Raw genomic sequence first — 10,454 nt, 5'->3', positions numbered from 1 at the left:
TTATTTACCATATTATTTCAGTTAATTTAAGTTTCTGTGATTTGTATTTAGTAGTTACGTACTCGAAGTCACTATGGCTTATTCCACTATTGTTTAAGTATGAGTTGTATTTGTGTAAAGTGTAAATTAAATTGTTAAATTTTCATTAGCTAGTTTTTACCTCAATTTATGAAATTATTGTTTCGTTAATATTGTTATATATAATCAAGTTTTTAATTGGACATTTTAAACCATATTTTATTATTAAAATGTCAAATGAAATATGTAATGTATGTAAAAGAAAACGAGAAACCCTAAATGCGACCAATTGGACTCGACATATTATGTCTTGTAAAAAAAAGAGACTTTCATCAGGTCAAAGTATAATGTCATTCTTCAAACAGAAGCCTTCTACGTCTACTGATATAGTTATTGGTAAGTTATAACTGTTAAAATTTTTAAATGTATACTGTAGTGTTAAACTCAGAATTTATTTACTTTTTAGTTTTGTTATAATTATTATTAATTATTGCCTATTATAAATGTTTACAATTATTAAAAGGCAATTTTTAAATTAATTTTTATAGTTGAACAAGAAACATTAAACACCAATTCAAATTCCGTGGCATCACCAAATCAAACTTTTGATGAAGTCATTAAAAACATTGAAGTTATACATGATAATTACATAACTGCAGGTGCTTAAAAAAATTGATTTAATTTAATATTTAGTATTATATTATATTGTAAATATAGATTTTAAAAAAACAGAATGAACAAATTATTAAAATTATTTTTTAATATAGACAATATTATAATAAATTGTATCATGATAAAAACTATATTAGCACAGAATATAACAATAGCCTAAAAAATAATATAATAATAATAATATTAGCCTTGTATATCTATGATTAATAGATACTATTTATTATCCACTTTAAATCTAAAGATATTTTTTAATTACCTTAATTTTCCCTTTTTGATTATTTTTTTATGTAGAATATATTATGCATAATATATTGATATGTTACCTAGAGCTGTAAGCATGAACATTTTTTTTTATTGCAGTTTTCAATTTTTTTATTTTTGTATAGGAGTTAGATATACCGTATACGAATAGGTAGTGGTAGGTGTATGCTGTAGCCACGTTTTCAACTTTGTTATTAATCAACATAAACATTCAATTATAGCTTGTGTTTTGTTACATATAACCAATATTAAATTAATATGTTTCATATAAAATTTTAATGTTTTTAAAGTGAAATAATTTAACATAATTTGTTTTTAATATTGTGAAATATTTAGGGTTTAATGAAAAAATTCAAACTGACAACTCAGATATGATGGAAATTGAAAATAATTTATTGCCAAGTTCAAGTATTGCAGTACATGTAGATGATGCACCCAAAACAGAGGGTATTTGTAATATTTTTACTAGTTATTTTATTATAAAAATTGTAAATTAATTGTTGTATATTTAAACAAATATTATTTTAGTATTTACAAATGATATCATTGTACCTATTATATTTTTTGAAGAATTCATAAAACAAATAAATTTCATATTATGTATATTTAGGGTTTAATGACAAAATTCAAACTGACAACTCAGATGTGATGGAAATTGAAAATAATTTATTGCCAAGTTCAAGTATTGCAGTACATGTAGATGATGCACCCAAAACAGAGGGTATTTGTAATATTTTTACTAGTTATTTTATTATAAAAATTGTAAATTAATTGTTGTATATTTATACAATTATTATTTTAGTATTTGCAAATGATCCAGCGTCTATACCATTAGTTATATCGGATGAAATGTTGCATTATTATATGTCCCTTGGTCCTTGTCAGCCAAATGCTAATGATTTATTAAATAATACATTTCCCAAGACATATGAAGAAAGTGGTCATATTAGGTCATTTAATGAATGCTATTATTATAAAAAAAATACTGATGGACAGCTTATACATAGGTATTGGCTATCATATTCACCATCTTTAAATCGAATATTTTGTCTAACCTGTAAGCTTTTTGGTTTACCTGATACAAAAAAATTGTTTTTAGTAAAAAATGGATCTAATGATTTTAAAAATATTACACGGACTTTGTCAAACCACGAATCTTCACCAGATCATATGCAAAGTGTAATAGCACATGGATTATATATAAGAAATGACCGAATTGATCTGAAACTCATTGAAAATGCAAATCGTCAGGTGGCTGACAATCGAGAACTTTTAAGACAGATTATTGATGCCCTTATTTATATTGGAAGACAAAATATATCTTTAAGAGGTCATCGTGAAGGCATTGATTCAAATAACAGAGGAAATTTTTTGGAATTAGTTAAACTTTTATCAAACAATCATGGTCCTTTGAAACGCCATATAGAACAAATTGAAGGTAAAAAAAAAATCGACTAACTTTTTTGTCTAATGTCACCCAAAATCATTTATTAAACATTATATCAGAAGTAATAAGATTTAAAATATTAAATGAAGTTAAAAGATCTGGACAGTTTGCTGTGATAATTGATACAACGACTGATGTTAGTAATTTAGAACAATTCACATTTATTCTTAGGTATGTAAACGAAGAAGGTCTTGTTCAAGAACGACTGGTTTCATTAGTAACTGCATCAGATGCAACTGGACTGGGTATGTTTGAAGTATTTTGTGAAATAACTAACAAATATAATATTGAGTGGAAGACACAATTGATAGCTCAAGCATATGATGGTGCTGCATCTATGCAGGGACAGTATTCTGGTTTGAAAACCAGAATACAAAATGAAAATCCAAATGCCATATATATTTGGTGTTGTGCGCATTTATTCAATCTAGTAGTGGTTGATACATGTGACTGTTGTATTGTCTCAAAACGTTTTTTTGGTGATATTGGATGTTTTGTTGAGTTTATGAGGGCTAGAAAACGAACAGCTATTTTTGTTAAATGGCAAGAACAATTATATCCTAATGATCGTTTACGTCGAATGAAGCGATTTTCCACTACACGATGGACATCTCATGACAGGGTATTAATTGTTATTAATGAAAAATATTCTGCACTATTGGAGACATTAGAAGAAATTTCTGATGCAAATAATTCAGACCGCGAAGCTGCCTCAACTGCTGAAAATCTTTTAAGTAAAATAACATCATTTCAATTTATTTTAATGATGTTATTTTTTAGAAAATTATTTGCCATCACGTCTGAAGTGTCAAGATATCTACAATCAAAGGAAATTGATTTTGTGCAGGCAATTAATTTAATAGATATTGCAAAAAATCGTTTAATAGATATGAGAACAGAACAAGACTGTAAAGATTTAATTGACCAGGCAAAATTATTTTCAAATAAAAATGATCTTAATGAAACAGATTTTCCTCAGGTAAGACCGAGGAGAAAAAAAATTATGGCTGGAGAACAAGCTAGAGATGAGCTTTTATCTTCACCTGTAGATAATTTTAGGACTGGGGTTTTTTATAGAATTTTGGATACAGTAATTTCATCTATTGAAAATCGATTTTCTGAATCTAGAAATATACTTAAAGATTTTACATTACTTTCACCTGAACGTTTAAGGTTGATAAAGAATGAAAACGATTTACCTAGTGATGCCTTTAAAGCCATTTCCAACTGGATTTCAATAGATCTCACTCAACTAAAAATTGAATATGTTACATTTAGTAAAAGTTTAGATAAATTGCTTAATGGTATGAATATAAACATGATGTATCAAAACCTTAACAATCATACAAGTGATTTTGATTCGGAGAATGATAGCGAAAACAGTGAAAATGATGTTGAAACTTCAGAAAATAAAATAACTTGCCTGCAAATCCTGAAAATTTTATCCAGTTATGACCTTAGAAATGCATTTCCAAATTTGTTTAAAACATATAAAGCACTTGGAACCATTCCTGTATCTTCAGCATCTGCAGAAAGAAGCTTTTCTAAGGTGAATTATTTGAACTAATTAAAATTCAACAAATTATTCAATAATAAATTATATATTGTGTATTATTTTAGGTAAAGCTTATTAAGACTAGACTTCGGTCAACAACTGGTCAGAATCGGTTGGAAAGTTTGTTAATGTTAAGCATGGAGAGAGATGTGCCAATAAATCACCAAGAAGTTATTGATAAGTTTGCTCAAACATCAACTTTGTTAAAAAAAAATTTAATGTTTAAATAACAAACTTATATACTTTGCTGTTATATATACTTAGATAATTTTCATCTTACATTTTTTTTTTTTTTTTTAAATAATTTATATCCTATATACTTAACCTCATTAATTTTTCTTTAGTTGTATGAATAAAAGCAATTTAGGAAATAATATTAGTGAGGCTGAATATTTCTAAAGAATTTACTATAGAAATTACTTTTACTTAAGTATTAAATTTTGAGTGTCCATGATTTTTTAGATGGGTTTGACACCCCCTCCCCCATCCTGTGATGAGGTTTTTATTTTACAGGTGGTGGGTGTCCCAAATCTTGTTGGCCTCATTGGTAAAAAAAGTTCACCACGCCACTGTGTACGTTGACCTTCGAAAAAATTAAAAACTTAAAAGATGATAAAAATCATTATAAAATATAAATTCGTCATCAATTTATCTGAAGATGAAAATGAAGACAATTTAGAATTAACAACTACTCCGTTCGGGTTTGTGCCTAATATTCCGGTGGATGCCTCAAACTGTGGTACATACTTATAATTTAAATACAATAGATATAATAGGTTATATATATATATATATATATATATATGTATAATATTTATTTTAATAACTAGCTTTTAATTAGCTGGTTTAATATTTATGATTAGAACTGTAGATGGATTTGGAAATAAGACGCTGTCTAGTACTAGTAGTACAATGTGTGAAGAATGTTGATACTGATAGTGATACAATAAACCTATAAAAAATAATAAAAATAAAATAATCAGTATATATGTCAATAATATCGAAATTGCTCCGTCCGTGTTTATGACTAATATTCCAGCGGAAACCTCCAAATATGGTATATATTTATAACTTAATTACAATAAATACACCTCAAATAGATACTACAAAAAAAAAATACAACAAAGTATTTATAGTCATAAGTATTCCATGGACTAAACATAATTTTAAATATTTTTAGTAAACATGTAATTGAATCATAAATTGAACTCATTATTTATATTTTAATACTAATAAAAACACTAAGAAAATCAATATCGTTGTTGTTCAATTCTTCGGCGGATACCATCAGAATAAGGCGAAATTATACATCACCATACATCGAACGAAGAACATGAGTAGTTAAAATGATTATGAATAAGTGTTATTTATTTGATTAAATATTTTAATTTATAAAATAAAATAGTAGCAATGTTGTATAGTAGCATAGGTTAAAATTCAATTGTTTACGGAACAAAAAATCGGAATCTTAAACAAATATCATTAAAATATAATATGTTAACACATTTTGTTTAACTGAATGTACAAATAAATGGTTACTACCTTTATACCAAATATGCTTAAAAATGATTAATTGGTAGAATCAAAGGAATTACACTGGGCGCGACTAGTTTATTTTATTATTATTAAACGACTTCTTTTTACAAATAGCATGTGCTTAATGTTTATTATCAAGGTTGATTAATAAAAAAATACATTCAATTAATCATTACGAAGTATTTATAAGAGAGTTTTAACCACTGATCTTAAAAGCAGTTTAATATAATGAAAAATGATTTTTATTAATTTATATTTTAGTTTAAAAAATAAACTAACTCAATGAAGAAGAATCAGACTTGATCATAGTTATAATTTTCTTAATTTCGTTGCAAACATATTTACATAATGTAATAGTTTCTGCGGACTGCGAACTTTTACAAAGATTATCCGCACGCTAGTATCATATATTTATGTTTTAAAAAATACTAACGCTATCATAAATGATGTATCCGTATTATATACAATTATTATTAGCTATAACATCGAATATCCATCTAGGCTATTTCATAGGCTTTTATTAATATTATAATTTTAAAATTAATGATAACTATGTAAAATATCATAACTTTAAAATACTTTTAAGTGTCCTCTTAATGGTTTTCAACATTTCGTATAAAAAATTATAACGGAAGAGTCCGGATTGCTAGTTTTCGTATACAGTGGATTTCGATCCTGCAGAATACTTATAAGACTAATGCCATCGTTCGATCCTGTAATTGCATAGAAAATATACACTAGCAAAGATAGGCATATTATATTTTATCGCATCAGCGGCGTCGGCGGTCGATGATTTATCATCATCGCGTTTATTACGAGTTATGACCTATGTGTGTTTTATCAATCATGTGGCGAGATGCGTCGGCAGCACCAAAACGGCAGTAATAACGACGCGCGTAATAAGCAGACGGGCGCACGCGCGTGCCAGTAGTAGAAAGAATAAAAAGTAAAAAATGAAACGCATTATGTGCTCTCTCTGCAATAATTGCCCGACCAAGACGCACGCGCCCGACCGAGCTCGCACACAAATGGCGTGTGCACGTATTTCCTCTTCATTTTTCGTCTGTCCAGTAATTACTACTGCCGCGTACACGATGATGATGAAAAAAAAATTAACCTCGGGCGAATAGAAAAAAACCGTGGGCATTGTACATATACTACATGTCGGCAGTATAGGTGCCTGCATAAAGTAGATAAGTGTACATAGTCGTAGACCGACCCGTAAAATAAAAAATCACCAATTGACCATCGCGAATTTATATAACCAAAAACTAGAAAAAATAATTTATAGACAGTATTGTAGCCTAAAATATAATAACCATTAAACGTAAAAACTATCATCTTAATTTACGCTAAAGAAGGATACGAGCGCATTGAATGACGATAGTTAAAAGATTTCAATATCGCCGACGTGAGGGATACCACATCACACCACCATATTTTATATTAGAACACCAAACGCGTTTCGAATTCCACGCAGTTTACCACACGGTTCAGCACCAAACACGAATTCAAAAGGCTTACGACATTTTGCAAACGCACTACAAGCAAAACCTGTGACAAAGAATTTATGCTTACGCGACACGAGCCGATGATACCAGCCCGAAGACGATTTAACGTCTGCACGACGGAATCTGGTCGCGCGCGTATAGTATATACTAGAGGTATACAATGATATCGCCGATGACAGCCTGAGGGGTGCGGGACGCATTATCCAACTGGCCACGGAAAGGTGATACTGGTGTCGTGATTGGAGAAAAGCATTTATATATACACAACTGGTCAAGTTTTGCATAATATTTGCAGTAAAAGTCGATACACGTTTACTCGGTTTGTCACAATCTGTCACACGGGCACGCATGCACGTACTACCTTCGGCGGCTTTCGCGTATATTTACTACTGCACAACGACTGTAAAAACCACTCGGCGTAAAAATAGAAAAAAATTATTACATAAATATCCGAGGACGTCACATAGACGGATCAGCGACTGTGGAGTCTAAAGAGACACGTTAAAAATAAAATAAATAGCTCATAGCTGATGATCGTATCACTGATATAGGCAAAATAATCATTAAAAAAAAACAAAACTATACAATAATTACTTTTCCCGTAATAATCAATGCAATTTGTATACCAATTTGTATGCACGTCCTCGGCGATGGAATGCAACGGTTTTTGGAAATTGACAATTTTTCGATCACGCGTACGTTCTATGTGAGCATTATTGCATTTTCCATATTATTTAAAATTCAGCTTGCCGTGATATGCGCGCACGCCGTCTTATCCGATCGTCTAACATATTTATTGTACAGGTACGTGTTTACAAGTCGTGAAAACAAAATAACTGCACCTGCTGGTGCGAATAAAATAAAATACGAACGCAATGACGCCCGACGACAGAGCGACGCCGCTAAGACGTCCGCAGGACAGCGTCAGAACCGGTGTGGATGAGGTGGCGGAGAAGGCGCCCGCAATCGTGTGTAATCAGACACCCTTCGCCGACGCCGACACCTCGTGCAATTAGTGTCGTTTAGCTCGCGCGTTTCGACAAACGAGACGTAATAATTTTACGCCGTCGTAACCGTGTAGACTTCGTCGCGGCCGCCGCAGTCGGTGACGAGTAGACCATCTTTGATGACCGGGTAATTTTTTATCACAATATGATGGGTATTAATACCGCCGCAATAATTATCATTTCAGAGCCGAATTTGATGACAACAACGGTGAACTGCGAAATAACATTGAAAACATACTTGAAAATAAAAATGATTAACAACCGTGTTACAAATCGACTAAATTTCTCCAAGCTAATTTTATTAAAAAATTATAATATTAAAACGGTTAATTTAACCAATAGCCAAAATAGATATATTTAGCCTCGGCTCTATCAAATATTGTAAAAAATAACTATCTTTAATTAGAAATGTTCTATTTTATTGCGTGTTTTAGTTGCGTGTTTTGTGTGTCACCTCTGGCATGGTTCTTCTGCAACTGATAATAAGATAACAGTGGTAACACGTATCATATTTTTATACAGAAACTGTATTGTGTGGTGTATTTGTTCAGTTTATCAGCACCCTACATTATACAATACACGGTGAACTCCAACAAAAATTACCTTAGGTGTTCTCCTATAAGTTCTACATCATACAGTCTTAACTTCATCGAGAGATAGTCTTAACTATACTATACTATACAAACTAATAACATTTAAGCAATTTATTGTTAATGATTGAATTGAGTAACTAATTTTGAACACAAATTAATTAATTATTACAATTGCAATATTAATAAGTGATTTTATACACGTAATACGTTACTCTAACAAAATAATGAACGTGAATATAAAAATAAAACGACAATAATAATAATAAAAAAGTTTATAATAATCTACGAGTTGTTAGAAATAAACTTATCGAGATAAAATTAAACGGGTATCTTTATTCCGTCAATTATTAAATTATTATTCGTAAACATGTATTGACCATAATATAAACTTGCAAAATTCGTGAGTAAAGGTAAAATCTCAACTTCCGGAGTAGATCCAACTAAGGTAAAAACTACTTCCCACGATAATCTTCTGTATAACACACAATACACAAACGGACACAAACAACGTAGATACCAATCCAGTTAGGTAACAAACAAATTGTATTCAAAATTAAACATCATATTATAAGCAGTCGTTGATGCTGTTTTATGTTCAACTGGTCATTTTTCGACGCTTGTGTATAAACTCATTCTGAAATAGATTAAACCTCAAATCACGTCATATTTATGAAGTATAAAATATTAAAATACATTGAAAACAAAATGATGAACTTAAAAAACAATGGAAATTAAATATAATGACTGAAATTTGTTTAGAACATAAAGCTAATGAACAAAACAAAGTAAGAAAATTAAATCCGAAAAACTATCGACGGTATTCAAAGCGTAGGCGGGAAAACTATCTGAAATCTTTTTTTTTTACATTGAAATTAAAATCTTTAACTTATTACAAAAACAAATCCAACAAATCCAAAAATACAAAATAATAAATAACAGTAACGTCTTTTAACCTGCATGTAGTAAAAGTAGTTTCTGACTTTACCACCGATACACGACGTTTGACGGAAAATATTTCGATTATATATATATATATGTCTACGCGTGGTTTTATTGGTACAACCGCCTTAAACCCACTCATCGTGTTTCATTTGTAAGTCTCTACAATAAAACCGTTTTTAACGAAGCCGCTACAACTGAGTGTGTACTTAGAGCGTATACAATTCATATTATAACCGTGGTACATATTCGTGTGAGCAGGGCTTCGTTTTAATTGTATTCGAAAACGATGACTGCCGACAAAGCGATATAATATCGTAATGTAGATATTATACACCTACTGCACTATTGCGATGGAATGTGGAACTTTCAATGGAATGTTCACGAGTGCCAGATACAAAAGGTTAAATGCGACATCGATATCTAGGATATCTAGTGGTCACCAATGCCACAGCATAGAAACGACCCCTGTAGCTCAACAGGGTTTAATAGGTAACTGACATTTTTATTTTTCAATACCTAAATAGGAATAAAAAATCTAAATTATAATTTGTATAAAATGTTAAGCAAAAGTACTAAATGTTTTTGTGGACCACATATAACATTTTGAATAATACAATATAATATCATAAATTATTTAAAGCCAAAAACAATAAGGATTTTAAGAAATATGATTTATTTTTTCTTATTAATTTCTTGAAAATAAGCTTCAATAATTTACATTTTATGAACTTGTTTCATAGAAAAAATTTTCGCATCTCGTGAAATAGTCAAATTTAAAAAAAAATAAATTTGATAAATGAAAATTGTAATTATGTTGGAAGTAAAAACTCCGATTTAAAAAACTTAATTTTCAAAAGTTTTAATAAATGTCTATATATTACAATTTATTTTCTGGTATTATTTCAAGCTAAT

At 29.7% G+C, this 10,454-nt stretch overlaps 1 protein-coding gene across 1 annotated transcript; it reads left to right on the top strand.

Moving 5' to 3' along the window:
- Positions 1-323: 323 nt before the first annotated feature.
- LOC132926590 (zinc finger MYM-type protein 1-like) lies at positions 324-4,232 on the top strand. The gene is made up of 8 exons (XM_060990962.1): positions 324-414; positions 567-677; positions 1,288-1,398; positions 1,562-1,672; positions 1,754-1,901; positions 2,157-2,331; positions 2,400-3,947; positions 4,019-4,232. Exons 1-8 carry the CDS (start codon positions 324-326, stop codon positions 4,181-4,183), a joined length of 2,460 nt encoding a protein of 819 aa, XP_060846945.1. The 3' UTR covers positions 4,184-4,232.
- Positions 4,233-10,454: the final 6,222 nt, after the last annotated feature.

This window comes from Rhopalosiphum padi, chromosome 1 (assembly GCF_020882245.1).
Source record: "Rhopalosiphum padi isolate XX-2018 chromosome 1, ASM2088224v1, whole genome shotgun sequence".
Classification (NCBI taxonomy): domain Eukaryota; kingdom Metazoa; phylum Arthropoda; class Insecta; order Hemiptera; family Aphididae; genus Rhopalosiphum; species Rhopalosiphum padi.
The sequence above is the reverse complement of the archived record's forward strand: the minus strand, read 5'-3'. Positions and strand labels throughout refer to the sequence as shown.

Coding starts and splice junctions, on each gene's coding strand:
- LOC132926590 (XM_060990962.1), top strand. CDS start 324: ATGTCTTGTAAAAAAAAGAGACTTTCATCAGGTCAAAGTATAATGTCA. Junction 1,902..2,156: donor GAAGAAAGTGGTCATATTAG/GTCATTTAATGA, acceptor ATTATATATAAG/AAATGACCGAATTGATCTGA. Junction 3,948..4,018: donor CAGAAAGAAGCTTTTCTAAG/GTGAATTATTTG, acceptor GTATTATTTTAG/GTAAAGCTTATTAAGACTAG.